A 23601-nucleotide genomic window follows, 5' to 3' on the forward strand; every position below is an offset into this window, starting at 1 on the left:
AACCTTTTACACTCTACAGTAATGGAAGGTGGGTCCAAGTCCTAGTGGTCTTGACTCAGTCCCTGGGACCCTATTCCAAACCCTTTTACTTCTTAAAGAAACTTGGTGTCTTTGAGGTGACCCTCCTGCCTTAAGAGTTAGCTGCCCAAGCCCTTCTAATACTATTGGAGGCTCTATCCTTCCCTACCAGGTGCAGAGCATTTTCACCCTCACAGAGTTTTAGAATTGGGGAAAGGAATGAGAGTGAACATCTATATTGGCTCCAACATGTTTTGCATGCTCATAAAGCTATATGAGAAGAAGGGATTTTTTTTTTTTTTTTTAAAGAAAGGGGATTTTTGACAGCAAAACAATTATGGCAAGCTGTCCATGGACCTAGAGAGGCTTTTTGTTATGTTTTGGAGAGGAGAAATTCCTTTACACTTTCCTTCAGTGTATTTACTTCAAGGGGAGGTTTTCACTTCAAGACAGCGGAAACAGTCTTGCAGATTCAGCTGCCCATGCTGCTTCCTGTTTGCCCCTGAACATGACACCTTTAATTGCCCAACTCCTATACTATTTTATATAGCTCCCAGGAACAAGCCTTTGCTAAAGAAAGAGGGTGTACAACCTTTTCCCCTCTGGGCAGTTTCTAACACCTTCAGAGCAACTTCTAATCCCAGAGGCCAGCCAGTGCAACTCTCTTCGGCCTACACCAAGCTACTTACAAGGGGAAAAAATGTGCTTGTGAAACTGATTTTTGCTGTTCACAAGCTAGGAGAAACAATTAAACAGACATATGCTGCTCCTTCTCAGGGGCTTCAAACTACTTTTTGGTTTTTGTTGACATCTTTACTAATTGGGCAAAAGCTTTCCCTTGTAAGACTTGTAAGGCTCAGAGGTTTTTGTGAAGGAGATCAAACCCATTTAAAATTAATTATCTCTACTCTACATGTCATCCTCTTTATCCAATGCTTAATGCCTCTTAAACATTATGGTGCTGGCACCTAGGCAGCCTGAACACTCCTTTCACTGTGTATAATGCCACATTATTCTACCCATTACCCCAACTCCTTTCAGGGGACAAAAGCAGGGAGTTAGGGAAATTTTCTTTCATGTTTAAACTAGGAAAAGCTGTCTGGATAAGAGACATTCATGACAGTTTCATCTATCCCCTTTCCCCCCAGTCTTCCTCTGGGTGGGGTTCCAGGCTACTGTCTCTAGTAACACCCATACTAATTCCACTTTTAATTATTTATTTTTGCTCATATTTGGCTCCTGCATTTTTAATCTACTTGTGAGATTTGTTTCCTCCAGATTCCAAGCTATGAACTTCCAATTATTTGTTTACCCTAAATACCATCGGTTGACTGATTTTGACATTTGGTACTCCACTGGATGCTCCTGGATAGCAAAATGACTATAATTATGTAACAGAAGGAAAATGAGATAGTGAAATAAAAATCAATAATCAAAGTTTGCTTCTGAAAGATGATCTACTTCTTGAGAGAAAGGTAATGGACTATAGCTACAAAATACATTTTCTATCATTGGTGGTGATTTTATCAGATGACTTTACTTAACAGCTTTTGTTATTAAAAGCAAAAGTTTTGTGCAGTACTGGAAAAATGAAGGCAGTATAAATTACCCTTAAGTGTATAAATAAATCATTTTTAGGAAAAAAAAGTTTTTAAAAGTTCTAGCTCCTGATATGATTTCAAGGCATTCATAATGCTTACTCTTTAAATCAAATAAAACTATGACATCAAGGTACACAATTTTGTACTCTTATTCTTTATGATACTTACTTAATACGAGATATTTGTGAATGTCCTGCAGATCTCATCACAATACTTACATCTGTAAATGGCTTTGGTGCTACAAAAGTATTAAGAAATTAATATGATTAATTTACACTACTTTATAACAAAATGTTAGTACTAGATATAAGTTACATATAAGTACTTTGTGTTCACTAAAATTGTAGAATCTGCTACAATAATCGCATATCACAGCAATTTTAAGCCAATAAGCCAATTTTAAAAATTAGAAATTTGAATTTTGAAAACTAAGGAAATTTTGCTCAAAGTTTTATAAATGTTAATTAAAAACAAAAAAGTTTTGAAGTATTTTATTTCACTAAGTTACAAAATTTTCAAACAATTCACTGTTAGCAGCTTGGCTAAATCAAGACATCAGATTTTAATTTAACTTTTATTCTTTTTTACTTTAATAGAAAAAATACTCATTTCTTTTTAAAGTTAAATGAGCAAGAAATGAGTTTTAAGAAATATCCTAATTTTTAATTAAAATTCGAATAATATACTATTGGTACTATATTTCTTTAGACTATCAATTCTTAATATTAGACCAAAATCCCCTCTTGAAAAAACCCCAACTTTTGCAAGTGTATTTTCAGGTCCTATGACAGTATACACATGGCAAAATAATTAAAATAGTCACTACTATAGGCAAGACAAGCTCAGAAGGACATCATAGGATCACAGATATTGAGTCAGAATGACCTCAGAGAACAACTAGTTGAATATCTTTATTGTGGAGTAGGTCTGATTCTAATTTACACTGGGTTAGTTTAGGTTCAAGGTTGGGACAAAATGAGGCACTTGGAAATGACTGAATAATTAACAAAAAGCCTTGGTAGATTCTTGGAATGCATTTTCCCATTTATACATTTTTTTTTAAGTGCAATTAGATATACTTGAATATGACTTTTGAAAAATAGCTCTGTCCAATAACAGTTCTTAATAAGAAACTTTGCCACTATAGAGAGATTCAAGAGGCTTTGAAGAACACATTTCTTTAGCCACAATGGCAAAAGATGACGGGCACTTAAGTGCCTGCCAAAATCCAACAATTAGGTTTTAAATGTCTTAAGGGCAGAGTTGTTATAATAGAATTTTAAGAATTTTAGAATTGAAAGATATCTTGAAGATCAACAAAAAGATCCAAATCTCTCAACTTAAAAATGTGGAAACTACAACCACTAAGGAGACATAAATGATCCATAGTAAACCACCTAGGGCAGAACTAGAACAAAAACTTAGGTCTTCTGACTCTGAGTTTAGTAATTTTATTATCATTCTATTAGTCTCCAAACTTATCTTTATCGCCCATAAGATTTAGTACTGTGGTATAACTGATACTTGATAAATATCTGCCTAAAGAATTAATCTCCTCATATACTAAAGATAGCTTCCCCCTCCCCTGACCCCAAGGAAGGGGACTAGAAGATATACATTCTCCAGATCTCTTCCACTTCCTATTCATACATATGGGTGGTTCCCAAGGCAAGTTTATAAGTGGTTACTTGTATTTTTAAATAAGGGAAATACTATCATATTTTAGGGACATTTTTAACAACTGTATGTTACATATACATATCCAAATAGATTTACAGAGATGCAAATAGATATTTTATGGCTTAATGTTAGAAATATATTTATAGCCTATTTTTCTCCTGTATTTTCAAATTCCATTGCAATGAATATTAATTTTTAATACAATTTAATTTCCTAACAACTTTTTTAAAAATTCAGTTTTTGAATTGAATCAGCATCAGTTTTGTCACAAAACATTATTTTTAGCTCATCTCTTCATTTTAAAAGACAACAGATTTTAATGAAAAGCTCTGAAGCAAAAGCAACAAACCTGAATCCATGGTGACTGATTTGGGAGGTTTAATGGGATAAAATACAAAGGGAAAAATAGCTCCATGAATTTGATTTTGTATCTAATAAAAAAGAAAAGATAGATTAATACTGTACTGTTGTCAACTATGAAATAAACTGTTATAGATGGAAAAGACCTGGAAAATTTCTTTAGTATAATCACCTTCCCACGCCCTTCCTCTGTTCCCTCCCCCACCGTTTCCTTCCCCCAACCCCTGAAAAGTATAGTGTAGAGATGGTAAAATAGATTATTTAACAAAAATCATAGTGTTAACTCAGAGACAGAAATAAGATGAGTCAAATGATTTTTGTCTTCTCACTCTAGAATTTCCTACTATCAGAGAATTTCTCTCTCTCTCTCTCACACACACACAGAAAAATAAGTGTCACTTAAGGACCTTCATTTCTTTTTCTTTCTCAACCCTCAATCTTTTGACCACCTCACTTATATTAATAATTCTACCAAAGAATAAAAAGGAAAAAGTTAGTGTTTAAACAAACTAATAAATCAATTAATTTTGTTATATCTATGAAATCTTGAAAAAATTTCTTTATGGGATATGAAGGTGAATTATTATAAAAGCTTGACGATTATCCATGCTTTCCCAATCTCTAATATCAAGTAAAATTAATAACACTCAATATTTCTAGTTAGCCCCATTTCTTTGTACTTGATATTTGCAAAGGGAGAAACTGGTGTTTTTCAGGAAAACTTACTTGTATCCTATAAATCTGGACTCTGAAAGATGTTTGATGTGCAGAAGTATTATATTCTAATTTTACTGCAGGCAGGTAATTTCTTCGTACAGGTATTACATGTGGTTGGAGAATTTTCATGTTACTACCACTTGGTGTTAAACAAACCTGAAATACATAAATGTCTTTTATTTTTTTATTCAAGGCTGTACTACAATATTTATAGACAACCATAGTAAAACACAAAATGTCTAATATTTAAAAAGAATAAACCTGTGAGTTGGGTTTATATGAATTACATTACACACATAATTTTTAAAACATAATATCACTCTCTCTACACTATTACTAAAAACACTACAAAATTCATGCTGACATTTATCCATCTTATTTATAAAGTTTATGACTTTCACTTACTCAACTTAAAATTTATTAACATCTAATGAGAAGTTATTCAGGAAGAAAAAGATTCATCAATTTAAAAATTATTTCAAATATAAACAGGCCATTTTAATAATAACTTGAATTTTTAAAGTATTTTATCTACATAGAGTTTAGATAAGCTCTCAGACCATAAAAATGCTTTAATTAAACATATTAAGGCAGATAAAAGGAGAAAAAACTAGTATAGTTTAATTTTTTAAAAACAGTACCGAAACATTAGGTTCCAACTCGATAATCTTATCTTCTGATGGTGAAATCTCAATGTAATCTTTAAATTCTCTCTCTAGTTTTTCAGTTTGCTTTACACTCAATGGTCTCCATCTTGCTTTCTTCTTTGGTTTTGTCTCCCAAACTACATCCGAGCTTTGCAGGTGAAAATACAGTAGTAATGACAAAATTAAAATAAGTTTTCAGATATAATATCTTACTATTGACAAAAGTATATAACTTTCAGTAAAAATATTAATAATACACTTCTGTCACAAACTGACACAAAACAAATTACTAATCTCTTTTTATTTTAACCAACAGACCTAAATAACTTCACATAAATAATACTTAATTTATACTAAAATGGCCCTTCTTTCCTTAAGTTTGTTCCCAACAAATTTTCACATGGCTTTAATAAGTTTCAGTATATACTGATTGAATAAGAGTGTAAAATGAAGCATATTTTCTTTTTATTTTCTGTCTCTCTCTCCTTATCTCAATCCTTCCTTCTTCCTTCCTTCAGACACAAAACTTTTAGAACTGGGGATTGTTATCACAGAGATCATTTAGTCAGCTTTATTTGTGTTATAATCCAAGGTATCTTATCTCAAGAGTTAGTACTTCCAAACTAAAATTACCCAATTATCATTATGAATAAATAAAAACTAAACAAATGTTTTTTATTTAAACAAAACTCTATATGCAAATGACCTTTCACTTATTTAACTACAATTTAACACTTATATACACATATTTATATATAGTATGTCTAACCTTGTGATGCCAATATAGGCTACTTCTTGTTTTGTATAATTATTAACCAATGAAATTCCAACATCTTGTAATGACAACACAATTTCTTGCTCTGCCAACTCTGCTTTTTCACTTTCATATGTCACTTTAAATACTTTAGGATCTTCAGTGAATAAAATAATGCGCTGTAAGCCTTCAAAGAATGAAACTAAATAAATGGTCTTTTTCCCACCCAAACTTATTGGTGTCATCATGTCCTATAAGTAAAAAAGAGACAAATTAGATTAGAAAAACTTTAATATTCATTCATATTATCTGGGAAGCAACTAACTGGGTAGGGCATCAAGAAAATGCAAATTATAGTCTATATTTTAAAAATTATTGCATATGCATAATATAATAAGTTAACATTCTATTTTTATGGGCTATCAGTTATATGTATTGACATTAGTCTTTTTTTTTTTTTTTTTTGGTAAACAACTATCAGTGTACCCAATTGTGAGAAATTTAAAACACAAACTTATGAGATGCTATACTCTAATTATTGTTTATATGGAATTACATATTTATGGAACTCAAACATTTGCAAAGTCATTTTTACACACATACACACACATGATCTCATTTGATCTTCCCAACAAACATGACATAGAAGTAAATTTTATTACTATTCCTAGATTAAATATGAGAGAAACAAGATGAGGATATATAATAACTTATCCTGAGTCATACAGCTATTAAGTGCTTGAGAAAGGATCTGAATTTAGATCTTCCCAAACTCAAAGAGTCCAGCACATCATCATGTTATGTATGTGTTTCATAAGGCACTGTTGGAACTGAAGTCAGAGCCACAAAACTATTAGTCTGCTATTGGGACCAAAAGTGTACAGAGACCTTACCTTGTTTTGATTCACTACTTCAAAGGAGGTGGGCATCATTTAGACTGCCTCACTAGAGCTGGAGTGGTGACTAAATAAGGCTCTTTAGAAAAGACCAATAAATGTTTGTTGACTTGACTGTAACCTGAAAATTGAATAATACCTGACAGCCTCATACCATGATCTTTAAAAAATATGGCATTACTGTGGCTTTAGAACTGCAAACAAAACTTTTGCAAACATCAAACACTTACTAGTTAAAACTAAATTTCACTGAGGAATTTAACATGCTAAATTATTATTCTTTATTAAAGAATACTCTATTATGGCAATGACAAAATTGGAATATATATAATATTGAATAAAGAAATTAGTTTTAAAATATTAACTTTCAAAACTGGGAGTTGTTTTAAAACTCATCTAGTCCCTGCATTATTCATAAATTAACAAGAGTTCCTTCCTGATAGATTATAACTTTTGTGTATGATCATACAGCAAGGTAATAAGAGAATGAGGTCATTATTTTAATCTACAATTATCTAAAAATTTAATTATAATTATTTATTATTATAAACTATAGTTTCTATAGATTATTGTAGTCTACTTTATGCATAAATACTCTGGTCTAATAGAATGTTTAGATATTAGAATGGTCAGATAATGACATTTTATTGTGGTTTTTAAAATAAATTGTAATTTTTTTAGTTATTTGTCTAACAATATTTACTTTTGAATTAAAAGCAATAACATACTAAGAACACAGGCTGAGTATGGACTCTCTAAGAGGGATATGATTTTAAATTATTTTCCCCATGTAATAAAGAAAAGACTATCATATTAGAAGAAACTTCAATATGGAAATGCCCTGGAAAAAATACATCCTTTAATAAGTATATTGAAAAATAAATTAAAACAGAATTAAAAGAAATGGAATTTTTTTTTTTAAAATGTAGATCAGCAGGTCTGACTACTTTACTCTGAGCCAAAGAAGATATCTAAATTGTTTACAATTGTAAACTCCAATCAAAATACATACATCTTTTTGGGTTACTTCACCACGACTCTTTCCACATTTCCAAGTCAGTTTTCTACAGCCTATGGGATCACTCCAAGTATACAAGGCTGCTTTACCAGGAGGAAGCATGTCTTCCATTTCAGTTAGACAACTAAAATACACAATAAAAACAATATCTTACATAAGAATTTAACTACTTAAAATGCAAGTCGATATCACCAACTTGTTAATTTTTGCTGTAAAATAACTCATATTGAGGTACATAAGGTTATCTTTATAGCAGGGGAAATGTTTGTAATGTTTATTGTAAACAAGATGGCAAAGGAAACTGTTACCTTAAGAAATGCTTTAAGTACTGGAGACCATTTACCAGATCGCAACATTCTGAACACTAACAAATGAACAGAATGAATCATCAGTGATATATACCTATACAGCATAATATTTCTTGTTTTATGAAACTTTTACTTGATATTTTGGTGGCAGAGGCAGTGAAATCAGAAGGTATGATCACTCAAAGAAATGAAAACAATAACAAAGATTTAGAATGTAAAGGGAGAACAGAGTATCAATCTACTATGTGCCAGAAACTGTGATGATTGAAGTTCTTAGACATACTTTCTGTGTAGTTTAATTATTTTACTAATAAAATAAAGCATAGTCATTTGGCCATCTCTCAAACCAAAGTCCCCAAATGGCAGTGGATTCAGAGTTTTATGGCCTTCAAAGAGGAGGTGTTCCTAAAGAGTAGCAATCAAACTGGTTAAATGAGAGATATTAACTGAAAGATATGGGCTATATTAAAATGGATTACACGAAGATCACTCAAATCTTGGTCAGAGACATTAATTTCTGTCACCTGCCTTGATAAATGATAATAGGAAGAATCAACCCCACCCCAACCAGTCAGAACAAATACAATGAGCAAGAATACTGTCCAATTAGATCTTGGCCTCAGTAAATCTCTAAAAGATTCCTATACTGGATGGTTTCTTGTAGAGGGCTGAGATACTGAGTCAACGCACTGAGGTCAGGACTGCCGAGCACTTGAGGCTAACTACTAACTGGACAATACTCTATAGGCATATGCTTGGAAAATGTTCCTTCCTACTATCCGTACTGGCTCAATGACTGGTGTATACAGAGGATTGTAGGAGGGACTAGAGGGTGGAGTAAGATTAGCCAAGGTCACACTTGGCGGTAGCTGTGGGAGAAGGTGGTCGGGAGATTCTGCTTCTGGCCTGTTCAATCCTGCATCTAAGGACCAAGAATAAATAAAGACTGAGGACTTTTGCTTATCCTGACTCCGACTGATTCTGGGGTGTCCTGGGTGCTAGTGTGATTGTCACATTTGGTACCCGAGCATGGGGCCCGAGGACCCTAACTTCACTGAAGAAGTCTCCGGAGACCAGGAAATAGGGTGAGTATTTAAATAGACAAACAGGAAACTTACTTTAAGGGCTAAAATAGTAACTTTTTCTAGCTACAATGGGGCAGATGTTAAGAAAAGATTCTCCCCCAGCTCCAGCCCCATCCCCAACCCCATCCCAAAGGAGATCTACAGGAAGCATACTCAGACTGATAAAGAAACAAGACTTATTTATGACTTGGGAGCAGATTGATGAATTCCTGGATACATTAGAACTCCCATCCCCTTGGTTCTTTGAAGAAGAAGAGATAGGGCTAGATATGTGGAAACTTGTAGGAGATCAACTATGTGACTATTATAATGATAATGGTTCTGAGTCACTTTGCAAAGAAAAAAGAAGTTTCCAGAACAGCCAGATGAGGAAGTATGAGGAAAATGAGGAGGACAAAGGAGGGATTAAAAGCAATATCACCAGAGGGCATGGGGAGTGTTAAGTGAGGATGAAGGGTGTGGTGAAGGGCGTGGTGATTCTCCATCTCACAAAGCAGCTTCAACCCCACCTAAACTGGAACTGATTCTTGACACGCCCCCATCAACTTCACCTTCCAGGATGGAGGGGGGAGGAGTAGTGGGACAGATAGTAATACCACCGGCACTTCCCCCCCAAATCACCCCCTCCTATGACTAGATTGCAAAACGGAGTACTTAAAGCTACTGAAGAAGGCCAAAATTTAAATGATTTGTAACTGGAGATGCATCCTGTTATTCAACAGTTTGACTCTTCAGGTCAAGAAAGCAGAAGATACACTCCTTTTGATATAGAAATCCTCAAAGACCCGAAAAAGGCTTGCACTCTTTATGGGGCTATATCAGCTTAAGTTAAGATGTTATTACAGAATTTGGCTTATGAAGTCTCAACCCCTAGGGACTGGAAATCTATAGCAAGGACATGCTTAGAATCTGGACAAACTTGTTGTGGCTTTCTGAATATAGTGAGCTCTGTAGGATACAAGCCAACAAAATATTCATAGTGGAGTTAATCCTCCAATCACCTGTGACCAAATAACAGATGTAGGTTCTTATGCAGAAATTTCAGTACAAATTAATTATCCCTTAACAGCTTATGGGCAAATTGCTGCTGCTGCTATCAAAGCATGGACTTCACTCCCCAAAGGACAAGGGTGAAGCCTTCACAAAAATAACACAAGGGCTAAATGAACCCTTTGGTGATTTTGTGGGACATTTGCAGACAACTGTTGTATGAACTAATGGTGAAAATGCAGTAACAGACATTATGATAAGGCAACTTGCTAAAGAAAATGCTAATGAGGTTTGCAGAAGAATTATACTAGGACTGTGCAAGGATGCTTCTTTAGAAGAGATCATAAGATGCTGTGCCACAGTGGGTACAAATGCCTTTTATAGCCAGGCTATGATGCAGACTTCCCAAGATCCCAACATGGGAAGACAGGGTCCCTTCTGGCAAGGGACTTCCAGAGAGACTCATCAATGCTTTCAATGTGGTAAAGTAGAGCATCTGAAAGCTCAATGTTGGTATAGAGACAGAGTGAGAAAACCGGGTGGAAGAACAAGACCCAATACCCTATGTCCAAAATGCAACAGAGGCTTCCATTGGGCATCAGAATGTAAACCGATTCAGGGAAACGGGATGAGGGGCCCAGCCCCAGGGCCCCAGGCAAAAAACACTTGGGGCCTGATGGCAGCCAATGGTGCACCCAGAGAGTGCCTAGAAGTCTAGTACCCGGACATGACCAATCAGCCAGGATCCCATATGATGGGAGAAGGGAATTAAACAATCAACCAGCCAGGAAGCAATCTGATGGGAGAAGGGATTACAATTGGGAAGAAGAGAGTTGTATGCAGCTGGGACAACTGAGATAAACCCTGGAGAGGTGAAATCTGTTCCTCTCCAGCCTATGGATCCCTTGCCTCCAGGAACAGTAGGCTTGACCATTTCATCTCCTGAGAGCACTTACAAAACAGTGTCCATCCATACTCTGATGTGGGAAACTGGGGAATGTATAGATAATGTCCCAGTCACTAATACAGAAAGACAATGTGTGACTTATCACCCAGGAGAAGTATTGATACAGACTCCTAATAAGCAATCAGGTGATAGTCGCTCAGATTCTGACTCCAAGCAAAAAAATCCAGGAATATACTGGACAGCTGACGACCTATGCTCACTATCTAAATAAATGGCATACAATTAGAGGGATTGGTAGACCCAAGTGCAGATCGTACAGTCGTTAGAGGTACCAACTGGCTCAATCACTGGCCAAAGATTAAGGCAGACACCTACATGTCTGGTGTAGGGGGATCAATAGCAGTTGAAGTTAGTGTTACCCCTTTGAGATGGACTTTTGAAGATGAAACAGGAGTTTTTACTCCTTTTATTGTTGAAAGAAACCCCATCAATCTGTGGGGAAGAGACATTTTACAACAATTAGGATTAAAAATCAGCACCTCCGTTTTTTAGGCAGGGCTGCTGTTGAAGACCTGCCAACACTTTCACCTGTTCCTGTCCAATGGAAGACTGATACACCAGTATGGATAGAACAGTGGCCCTTAGGGAGCAATAAAATTCAGGCCTTATTAGATATAATACAGGAGCAACTTGACCAAGGACACTTACAACCTTCTCTAAGTCCTTGGAATTCCCCAGTGTTTGTTGTAAAAAAGAAATCTGGAAAATGGAGTATGTTGACAGATTTAAGAAAGGTGAATGAACAGATGGAAATTATGGGAACTCTTCAGCCTGGACTTCCATCTCCTACTCAATTGCCTAGAGAATGGCCTCTTTGGGTCATAGATATTAAGGATTGTTTCTATTCTATCCCTCTGGATAAGGAGGATATGAAAAGATTTGCTTTTTCAGTGCCCAGCATTAACTTAACTGAGCCTTGTAAAAGATATGAATGGACAGTTTTGCCACAGGGAATGAAAAACAGCCCTACTATGTGTCAAATGTATGTTGCTGCTGCTCTTGCTCCAGTAAGAAAAGCATTCCCAAAAGTTATGCTATTATATTATATGGATGATATATTGGGATGTGCACCTGAGGAAGAAATGTTAGAAGCATGTCTACAAAAGACCATAGAAATACTAAGGAACTACAAATTGCACATAGCTCCAGAAAAAATTCAAAGACATGTTCCTTTTCAATATTTAGGATATGAAGTATACCCTAAGGTGCTCACAGTACAAAAACTTTGTACTGTAAGAACAGAGAAGCGAAACACCTTAAATGACTTTCAGAAATTGAGAGGAGATATCCAATGGATGCATCTAATGTTGGGCTTGACTACCTATCAATTGCAACTGTTATATGACATTTTAAGGGGAGACAGTGCTTTAAACTCACCACACCACCTTACAAAAGAAGCTCAAGAGGCTTTGAGAAAAGTTGAACTGGCTTTATCCAATGTGGTTGAGTCACTCAAAAACCCTTGGAAATATCAGTTTTTGCTACATAAGAGGCACCCACAGCAGTCCTTCATCAAGGAGACAATGTGATAGAATGGGTGAACCTCCCGGCATAGCCAGTGCTTGTGGCTAGAATTTTATTAAAGGCCATTAAACGAGAAGTACAATTATCTGGGATAAGACCTAACAAGATATACACCTTTTATACCAATACACAAATTAATGTGTGCTGTGAAACCATCTCAGAGTGGCAAATTGTATTGGCCAAGGCTCCAAATTTTACACATGGGTCTCCATTAAAGATAACCAGACTATTACATAATTGGCGATGGATTCTTGAAGAGAAGGTTTCTAAAGTTCCTCTTAAAGGACCAACTATCTTCACAGATGCATCCAAACATAATATTTGGGCTGTATACTCTCATGACTTAACTATAAAGAGAGTAGTCAGAACTCCTTTTCAGTACACTCAGCAGAACGAATTATATGCAATCATGCTAACTCTCACTTATTACCCAGGAGATGTAAATAAAATATCTGATTCAGGCTATTCAGTAGGTGTTGTACAAAGAATTTCCATAGACCAACTAAAATTTGTAGCCTCTAATATATATATCAGTTCTTCAAGGAACTTCAAGAGCAAGTGAGAAATCATCCAGGTAAGATTTATATTTTGCATGTCCACTCTCATAGTGGACTTGCAGGTCCAATTTTTGGTGGTAATTCAAAGGCAGATAGCCTTCTAACTATGCTGGCCAATACTCCTTTATTTCAAGAAGCCCAAGAATCTCATTTTAAATATCAACAGGCTGCTCAAGCTTTACGTTTGCAATTTGGAATAACAAGAGAGGAAGCTAGGAGCATAGTAAAAGCCTGTACAGCTTGCCTTCCTTTCCACGCTCCTACGCTGCCTCCAGGGAAGAACCCTTGTGGTTTGAGACCCAATGAAATTTGGCAAATGGATGTGATTCATTATAAATCTTTTGGTCATCTGTCTTTTATCCATGTTGTTGTAGAAACTTTTTCAGGATCCACTTTTGCAATACTGGCTGCAAAAGAGACAGCCCAAGTTGTCACTGAATTCCTGATACAAGCATTTGCCATTATGGGTGTGCCACAAGCTATAAAAAGAGACAATGGACCTGCATATACTTCCAAACATTTTGCACACTTTTGTGCACAGTATAAGATTTACACACCACTGGCATATCCTTTAATCCTCAAGGACAGGCAATAGTAGAGAGGAGAAACAAAGACATTAAGATGCTCCTCTAAAAACAAAAGAAAGGGGGAGCCACAGGTAACCCTAGAGAACTTCTAAATTTAGCTCTTTCTACTATTAATTTCTTGATTTTTGACAAAGATGCACTGGCTCCGGCAGACAGATTTTATAACCCACCGGAAGGGCAGTGTCCAGTGCAACCAGCTCCACTCTCTTTAGATAATCGCCAGGTGATGTGGAGTGACCCAGAAAGTGGTGAATGGAAGACACCAGACAGGCTAACTGCTTGGGGAAGAGGCTTTGCTTGTATCTCTACAGGTGGAGAAGGAATCAGATGGGTGCCAATGAGCCGTATTTGCCTTGTCCATTGAAAAGAGACAGAGCAGACCCTTGAAACAAAGGAGAAGCTTCAAGAAACATCAGATGGTTCCATTGCTGACTGTGCCCACCACTGAAAGATTTTGACAGTTATGGTGTTTGACTTATGGACATTAAAAATTGTTAGACTTCAAAACCCTCAGGAATCATTGGATTTTCTGAAAAATGATGACTATTGCAGCACTTCAAAATCTCCTGGGATCATTGGATTCCCTACCACATAAAAAGACCTGCAGGATTTCAAAAACTTATGGGGATCATTGGATTCCCCGACACATGAAGCAATGGACAATAGATTGGTTTTGGACTATGTCTTGGCTGCTGAAGAAGGCGTATGTGTGACTGTTGTTTACATACCCTCCCTTCTAGGACTTCTGGAAATCTTTTACAACACAATATTGATTTATATTGTTTGTTATATCACTACTTGCTTATACAATTCATGTTTGTTGCACCACATTGAGCCTGCACTGGTTGTGGGGAGAGTCACCACTAATAGCCTGTGCATTATTGCTATGTGCTTGTGTAATACCTCCCATGTTGATGGGTTTGTGTATACCTGTTTCTAATAAGAGCCTTCATTCCAGAAACCCGCTAGCAACCCCCACTTCCCTTTGGTGCTTTTTATCTCCCTTCCTGAGATCTCAGGGAGGGTGTGATCACCTCCTTTTGGGGGCTCTCACCATCCTGAGAAGTCAGGGATGGCGTGACCACCTGTGTTCTAAAACAAAAGAAAGTGAGAGATGTAGAAGGCTGAAACTCTTGAGTCGATGCACTGAGGTCAGGATGCCGAGCACTTAAGGCTAATTACCAATTGGACAATACTCTATGGGCATATGCTTGGAAAATGGTCCTTCTGACTATCCTGTGCTGGCTCGATGATTGTTGTATACAGAGGATTGTAGGAGGGACTAGGGGGTGGAGTAAGACTACCCAGGGTCACACTTGGGCGGTAGACAGGGAGAAGGTGGTCGTGGAGATTCTGCTTCCATCCTGTTCAATCATGCATCTAAGGACTAAGAACAAAGACTGAGGACTTTTGCTTAACCTGACTCCGGCTGATTCTGGGGTGTCCTGGGTGCTAGCGCGGTCATCACAGTTTCTGGATCCTAATACAACAATTATTTATTTATATTATATTTATAAGAGGGAAATATTTGATTGTCATAGTACCATGCTAAGGATTTCAAAAATATTATCTCATTTGATGCTCCCAACATTGTGAGGAAGCTGCTATTATTATCATTGCTATTTACAGCTGAGGAAAAGGGCAGATGGCTTTGTGATTCCAGGGTCACAATACCTAGTTAAGTGTTTGAGATTAAATTTGAATTCAGATCTGACTCAATCCCAGCCAAGAGGACTATTTCAGTCCACCTACCTACCTTTAGATGTCATCTATTACCCAATCATTTTGAAGATTAATCCTCAGTTTTCATAAGTAATTTACCTAAGGTCACAAAGGAAGTGAAAAAGCCAAGCTTTGAAGCCTGATGCTCTGACTTCAAATTCATAATTCTCCCTACTGTATTTTTTTTCCATTGCCTGGGTATCAGGATTGAGGGAATGAATGAAAGACAGAACCACAGTCAAATTCTATAATTACAAATAAACCAAGTAAACAATCATGAAAGTTGCAAATTATGTTGGACTTCTCTTAAAGACCAGAAAATATTTTAAAGTGACTGATAATAAATGGAAAGATGATTCTACAAAAAGAAACACATGTACAGAATGGTATAAGTAACAACTAACAAATAAAAAAATATAAAGAACATCAAAATACTGACTAGTCAGAAATTAAGAGAAAAACAGATATAAGCTTAACAGTTGGCCACAATATTAAAATGAATTTTAAAAATAATATCTTCATTCAACAAAGTCTGAGGATTCTCTATTATATATCTCCAGGATCAAATATAAGTGTTATGTTTGGTTTTTAAACCCCTTCATACCTTTATAAACTTCATACACCTTACTCTCTTCCATATAGTTATGAACAAATGGCACTGGAATCCTTGCAAAGTACACTCAGTATTTTCACTGGCGACTATTCCCCATGCCTAGGAATTTCACCCACTTTATCACTGCCTTCTGGCTTCCTACAAGTGTCAGCCAAATTCCTAGCTTCTGCAAGAAGCCTGTATCAATCTTGTCTAATCTTTAATCTTTTTCTCTGAGATAATCTCCAATTTAACTAATATACATCTTTTTTTTGTGCAACAGTTTTTTGCAAATTTTCTTCCCCCCATCAGATTGTGAGTTCAGGTCTGATTATTATTATTATTTAAAATTTTTAAGCCCCTGGACTTAGTAGTTTCTAGCACACACCAGAGACGATAAAAGCTTGTTGACTTCTCTCTGATTAATTTTCTTTTTACCCATAGCTATTATTCCAAATTTTCTTTTTTCTCTTCAAGTCTCCTAAGGCAATTTCCTTTCCACAGTCTTAGCTTAGAGACCTCTTGTCATAATTCATCTAAAAATTGAAGACATTTGCTACAAATTTCTTCTTTCTTCTCATCTTGGAGAGTAATTTGGAATTATGTCCAATAAATTATAAAATTGTGTATAGCTTTGACCCAGCAATATCACTATTAGTTCTACACAAGAAGATGATGAAGGAAAAGGAAAAAAAAAAAATCTCTATTTTCTAAAATATTTAATAGCAGCTCTTTCTGTGATGGCAAAAAAACTGGAAATTGCAGGAAATTCCTCCTGTCAAATGAGGAATGGCTAAAGAAGCTGTGGTTTATGAGTGTGGTGGAATTCTACTGTGCTATTAAAAAATGAACTTAGTTTATCTTAGATAAACATGGAAAGGCCTTAATGAAATAAGAGTAAAACAAGCAGAACCAAGAAAACATTGTGCACAATAACAGTCTGTTTTAAGAACAACTTTGAGTAACTAAGTCATTTTGAGTATTACAAATACTCAAATCAACTAAAAAGGACCAAAAAGATGATGTTACCTACCTTCAGAGACAGAGTGGAGAGGGAAGGGAATAAAAGACATTTCAGAAGGAACCATGGAAAGCAAAATAGCTTTGAAAACAATGTATAATACTTCTATAGTTTTTTTTTTTTTTTTAAATAAACTGTGAAATATAAAGTCATGCACTTTATGGTAAATCCTTTTTGTTGTGTTTTGTGTACATGGAAATACTTTTTTCTCTCTCCATGTATTTAATTTCAAAATCAATTTTAAAACTATACAAAGAAATTAATATTATAAATTGCTCCTCTTCCATTTCTCTCATTTTGGACAATTACATAATTCCTAACTAGGAGGCTTTTTAAAACTTTTTTAATCATTGCTGTCAATGACATTTCTTCCACTTACATTCAGTTTTTTTATCATCAAGAACTCATTAAAATAGAGCAAACTGACTGATAAATCTCTAAAAATTTGGTCAGCTACACACAGCCTGATTCAACGCATTAAGAAAAAATAATTTGTATGTTAAAATATGATCAATTCCAATTTTTTGTGATATTATTTGGCATTTTCTGTGCCCAATACCTTCAAATCCTTTTCTAAAAGAAACTAGTTGTCTCAATGTGAGGTTTCTGTATAACTTTTGTTTTTGGCCTTTCTCATTCCTTGCACCTCTGATGCATATTTTCTCTATCCTCACTTATTTCTATCTTTGATCTTAAGTCAAGAATAAGGCTATTCTATATTCTATATTCTATATTCAACAAATATCGTGAATATCTTAATTTGGAGGGGTTTAACAAGTTCTTTGTACAACTTCTCTATTTCTTCATATTCATTTGGATATAGATGGATGTAAACTGCAATTATTTTAATGGTGGTATAAAGACTTATAAGCATTCCATTTGGAGATAACTAAATCTCTCATTAAAAATGTTCTTTGTTGCCTGTGAAGATACAATAAAACTTTACATGCTTTATTTGCTTCTCCAAGGAGAAGCTATAAGCCAGCTTTTCAAAGAGTTAAAAAATTGCTTTGTTTATAGAAGAATGTAAAACTTCTTGAGGGCAGGAACCATGTTTCATTTCTCTCTCTGCATGCCTAAAAACTAGTCTTGTATAAAATAGGAGCATAAATCTGTTGAACTGAATTGAATTTTGCAGTTTCTTATCAAACTAATTTCCCTTTCATGCAATCTATGATCCATCATTAATTAAAAATCCCACTTAAAACTTTAAGGAATTTATTATAATAGATTCATTCATTGTCTTTTGTGACAAACCAGACAAAACCTATATTTATGAATAACTTACCTTTGTTTATATTCAACGATTTCATCCTTGGTATGATTTATTAAAAGGAATGTAGCAGATCCATCATGATAATCCATAAATGTAATAATTATAGAGTGCTCAGCTATGTTAACTTGAACTATAATTCCTCCAAGCTATCAAATATAAAAACAAAATATGCTGTTATTTTCAATGATAATACTGTAAACAGGACTTCCAAGATGATGGTATTGTGAGAAATGTGCAAAAAGCCACTGGAAAATGAGAATAGAAAGATTAAAATATAATTGCTGGAAAAAAATTAACAGGATAAAATAAAAGCATATCAAAAAAGACAAAAAACCAAAAAAAAAAAAATCTAAAGCAAAGAAGAAATTCTGAGGTATATCAGTCAAAAGTAAAAGAGAAATAACACATGAAATCCCAAGGTCTCTTTAGCTAGATAACTAACAGGATCCAAAGATTTAAGAGAAGTTAAAATTTAAAAAAAAATCAAAAGTGAAATTAAAAGGGGTCCCAAAAATAACACTGAATTTGAAGCAAGATCTCGATTTACTCTATTATAGACAAGTTATGTCACTTCTCTTGTGACTATTTTTTTTTAACCACAAAATAAAAAGTTTGGACTATATGACCTCCCTCTAAAGGTCCCTTCCAAGACCAGAGACTATAATACTACTAAAAGAAATCTTAGGCGGAAACAAGACTAGAACTGAATATTTATTAAAGAAATAAATGAGAACCAATATCAACATAGAATAATAGTAAACTTAAAAATCACTGAGTAAAACTAGAAGGGAGTTAGGTTATTAGAAGGCAAAATGCCAAAGCAACAAAGTGGACGCTGAAACTACACATAAATGACTTGGAAAGAGGCTGAAAAATAATGTAAGCAGAGAGAACTATAACAAATGTTACGTGATAATATGCCAAGTGACACTTTTCTGTTTTTTTCCCACTGGGACAAATATTTGTGCCATGACAGACTTGGATTTCTCCAACTTGATGATCCAAGATCCAGGTCTCTAGACCTTATGGATGTTAATCAACTCATCTTTAGAACAATTATCTCGGAACTTTGTCATCTACTTATTATCTACATACAAATTAACACACTATCTGTGGGGACAAATGAATTAATACCTCAGGCCATTGAAAGAACCTGAAGATGTAATAATGATGGCATATTTCCAATAATTTTTAAGGATTCATTGAAAAAGTAAAGATAGAACAATTTTAATCCAAATTCTTGACCATATTTAATCTTATATGATATCCTACCAGGACTTCTTGCCATTTGCCCAACATTGGGCATATTGCCATTACAAACTCCCCATTTCCTCGTAATTTATTCTTTAATCAAAGTACTCAAATAAATATGACGACTTCTGGAAAGAGTACTTTATTTCATCTCCCTATTCACCTCTCCGGTTCCTATGTAATGCCAGAGAAACAAAGGCAAGATAGAGATTAAAGAGTTTTTAATATTTTATTTGGATTTCTGAGAGGAAGAGATTTTCTGGGACCAAAGGATCCATTTTTGTCCCAGGGCTGATGTCTTAAAGCATTCAACATCAGCATTAAATGTGAGATTCCAGTGAATTATATATGTTTCCATAGATCAGGGTAGGCAAGGGATGGAGTCTGAACATCGGTAAAAGGTGGGAATTTCCAAGGACGGACCATCAATCCAGTTCTGACAGGGTGGGAGGTAGGACCACAAATTCTTGATAACTTAGGAGGACTTAGGAGCCAGGAAGTCTGAACTCCCCTTATCTGGGATTATACATTTACACTTTATGACCAGTGGCCAGATCTCTAGAGCCCTAATTATCTCAGTCCTAATGGTCAGGAAAGGGGGGGTTTGAGGCACAACAATTTAGGGAAACTGAGGCACAATACTCAGGGCAAGATTCCCTTCCACTGGCTATCACTTCACTATGAAAACATAAGCAACCTGAGGGCAGAAAACTCTCCTTTTTTGGTATCTCCAGCACTCAGTATAGTGTGTAAGACACAGTAAATGCTTAATGAATTGTTTTTATTTCATTTATTCATTCAGTTACCATATCTGAAAGATGGATTAAAAAACAGCAGCATTAGAATTTCTGGAATTTCAACAAAAGAAAAAATATCTCATTACTATTCATAGAAAATACTTGCCAGTTATTGTGGGAAGCTTTACAAACTGTTAAGCCATTAGAGTTGATAGAGACAATAATTATCTAATTTGGCATGGTTCAATATGATTGATTTGATCTTAGGAGATATTTTGGGCCAGAACTTGAAACAAGGTACTAAGTACAACTAATAGAAACTACGCTTATGTTCACACCTTTAAAGAGCTCATAAGTATCTAAGTACTCAATGGAGTTCACATGTTTGGGAGATTTCAGGGCTTAGTATGGCTTAGTATGAGATATCCGAATTCACACCTCCCTTAGGGCCAGAGAGCACTCTGGGAGATAACCCAGAATCCCTCTCTCTCCAGAAGGAGAAGTTAACCTTTGGGAGATCATATATATACAGGAAGCTCTTAGAACTTGAGAGAGTTACTTGGGAACATTCCCAGGGGTTGGAGAGGAGCACTCTGGGAGGAAGCCCATAAAGCCCTATCTTCCGAGGCAGGAGAGATTCATTGTATCTTCTACCTTGGTGCTGGCTGGAGTCGGAAGGACAAACCTTTGGATTTGGAGACATTCGGAGGGAGCTCTTGGAACCAAGCCAAGAGATAGGCCTCTGAGCTAACCGGGCTATATTGAAGGACACAATAAAAGATCTTAACTTTTATCACCTGGCTGAGTTTTGGAAAAAGAACACCAATAAGTTATTATTTTAAAATTTTATTATTCAAATTTTCATTATAAAAATTTACAAGTTCTAAATAAATAATAAAATTTCAGAAAAAAATTATTCAAATTTGAAATTTCAACCAAAAGGAAAAAATGTCTTTTAAACTACCAGAAGGGTCATAGAGGAAAAGTATCACATACCCAAAGATTAACACTCATTAAATTCAGTCATGAAAATAAAGAAAGGCTGGAAAATTAAAATATGACATATACAGTATATATACACATACACACAAACTGAAAAACATAAGTCATTGAGTCCAAATCCAGAATCAAAATGACTTAAGAATTAATTACTGTTAGACAGTAACTTGTCTGAAAAAGATCTTGTAGGTTTTGGTGTACTGCAAATTCAATTCACATCAGCAATATTATGGTTCAAACAACAATATTATTGGTTTGCATTAAGAGAGGCATAAGGAAATGATACACTTCGCTCTGGTGAAAGAAAGCACATGTTAAATACTGTGATCAGTTAATTATGAGATCATAGCTTAAGAATGATAACTGTTCAGAAGAGTTATCACTGATACTGAAGGATCTCGAATCCATGTCATATGAGAATCATTTGAAAGAACAGGAGATGTTCAGCATAGAGAAGCACTAAAGGAAAACCATGACAGTACTATTCATGTACAGAACTTTGGTAAGATGGCCAGCTATTTGTGATTCTAGATAAATGAGATTACAAGAAACTTTATATATATATATAAAAAAAATATAAAAAAAGCAAAGACAGTCACGGTTCTTAAGAAGATCAGCCTAAAGGAAATGGAAAGAAATAATAAAACACAATTTGAAAGTTGTGTTCTATCATAATCAGTATAATTACAAGTAAAAGATATAACAGAGGGATTGTAATAAGTGAATGATACATTAAAACAAAATGCCACACCTTCCCTCATAAGTTTTAATCCATTATTAAGCATATATTAGCATCCATCAAACACTGTGATAAGTGAGGGTGATATAGACACAAAGACGAAATAGTTTCTGTTATCAAGAAGCTTATATTTTGTCAGAAGAAAGAACTTATACAAAATGCACAACAGTAAGCACAAATTAATTTTGCAGAGGAGGAGAACTAGAAGCTAAGGATGTTATGAGCCAAAATTTGATACAAGGTGATAACTCACTGGAATTGATGGAAGCAATGCTTGTGTGTTTGGGTTTGCACCTTTGAGAGTTCACATATTAGCTCACACATTAGTTCACACTTTTGGGAGATTCATAAGTCAGTATTCAATATGAGATTCATGAATTCACATCTCCCATAATCCCACTCTCGGAGGAGTAGTCAACCTCTGAGTTTACACCACTAAAAGAGCATAAAAAGAGTTTCATTCATTCAGTCAGTCAGTCAATTCAGAAGATTGCCAGGAGTCAGAGTTGAGCTAGAGGCAGAAGTTGGAAGAGCTAAAAGATAAGCTGCAAAAGCTCTTGGAACCAAGCAGATAGCTGGGCCTCTAAGAAAGCTAACTGGGCCCAAGGAAAGAGATAAGACTTGGAAGGAGAAAATAAACGTTTGGATTTTATCAGTTGGCTGCATGTGAAGTGATTATTACTCTGAACTGAAACTAAGGCTGCCTCTGGAAAATCTCCCCAAGAAACCTGCCCACAGAGAACCATCATATATTTTTTAAAAAGAACAAGAATACCACATAGGGGAAATCAGGAATGGCTTTATACAGGAAGTAGTACTTAAGCCAAGCTCATTTAAAGGACTAAAGACTAAGGATTCTAACAATCAAAATTGAAATACATTCTAGGCATAGAAGATAATTAGCCTGGAAGACTGGGGAGGAGACAGATTATTAAAAGCTTTAACAGGAAACAAAGAAGGTTGCTTCTAGAAGCAAAATAACATCAATTTTATCTAGCATCTTTATTTTCACTAAGTCATCAATGATTTTGCACACTTGGGTTTACAATCTAAAAGACTCGAACTATGCTTTGAGGGCATAATTGCAATGCAAAACTTCAATTTAAACAGCAATAATGAAAATATGCAACAAATACATGAGAGGCTCTTTACTCTAAAACAGTAGGATGAACAAAATCAGTGAAGCATCTAATAGGAAGTTGCTCCATAAACTTGCATGCACTGAACCTTTTTTTTTCCCATTCTAATACATGTATATGTGCAATTATCACAAAAATGAAAATGAGATTATTAATAAAATTAACTGATTATTTTAAGTGTGAAAAGTCAAATGCACAAATGTTGAGTAATTACTCTATGTAGGAAAAAGAACAAAGACGGAACAAGGGTCATGAAAATCCACAGAAGAGAGAGTATCCAAAGAGAAAAGGTGGCAAAATGCATCCCAAAGGCTGAGTATGAAGATTGAGAAAAATGTCCATTAGGTTTAACAATTAACAGATCACTGGTAGCTTTGTAAGGAAAAAATTCAATTATCTGATGAGGTTACAAGACA

The 23601-nt window shown here is 35.1% G+C and overlaps 1 protein-coding gene across 6 annotated transcripts in view; it reads right to left on the minus strand.

Moving 5' to 3' along the window:
- VPS13A (vacuolar protein sorting 13 homolog A) overlaps positions 1-23601 on the minus strand; it is a 238714-nt gene that overhangs the window by 48700 nt on the left and 166413 nt on the right. For all 6 annotated transcript variants that reach the window (XR_004230796.1, XM_031945506.1, XM_031945511.1 and 3 more), the window contains 7 exons: positions 18333-18466; positions 7686-7815; positions 5793-6028; positions 5018-5171; positions 4386-4532; positions 3649-3730; positions 1788-1857 (listed from right to left, as the gene is read on the minus strand). Coding sequence is in view for 5 of the 6 variants with exons in the window: in XM_031945506.1 (XP_031801366.1) it covers positions 1788-1857; positions 3649-3730; positions 4386-4532; positions 5018-5171; positions 5793-6028; positions 7686-7815; positions 18333-18466 (953 nt within the window). In the remaining variant the exon portion in view is untranslated. The remainder of the gene's footprint in view (positions 1-1787; positions 1858-3648; positions 3731-4385; positions 4533-5017; positions 5172-5792; positions 6029-7685; positions 7816-18332; positions 18467-23601) is intronic.

The sequence above is a fragment of the Sarcophilus harrisii genome, chromosome 1, assembly GCF_902635505.1.
Source record: "Sarcophilus harrisii chromosome 1, mSarHar1.11, whole genome shotgun sequence".
NCBI lineage: Eukaryota > Metazoa > Chordata > Mammalia > Dasyuromorphia > Dasyuridae > Sarcophilus > Sarcophilus harrisii.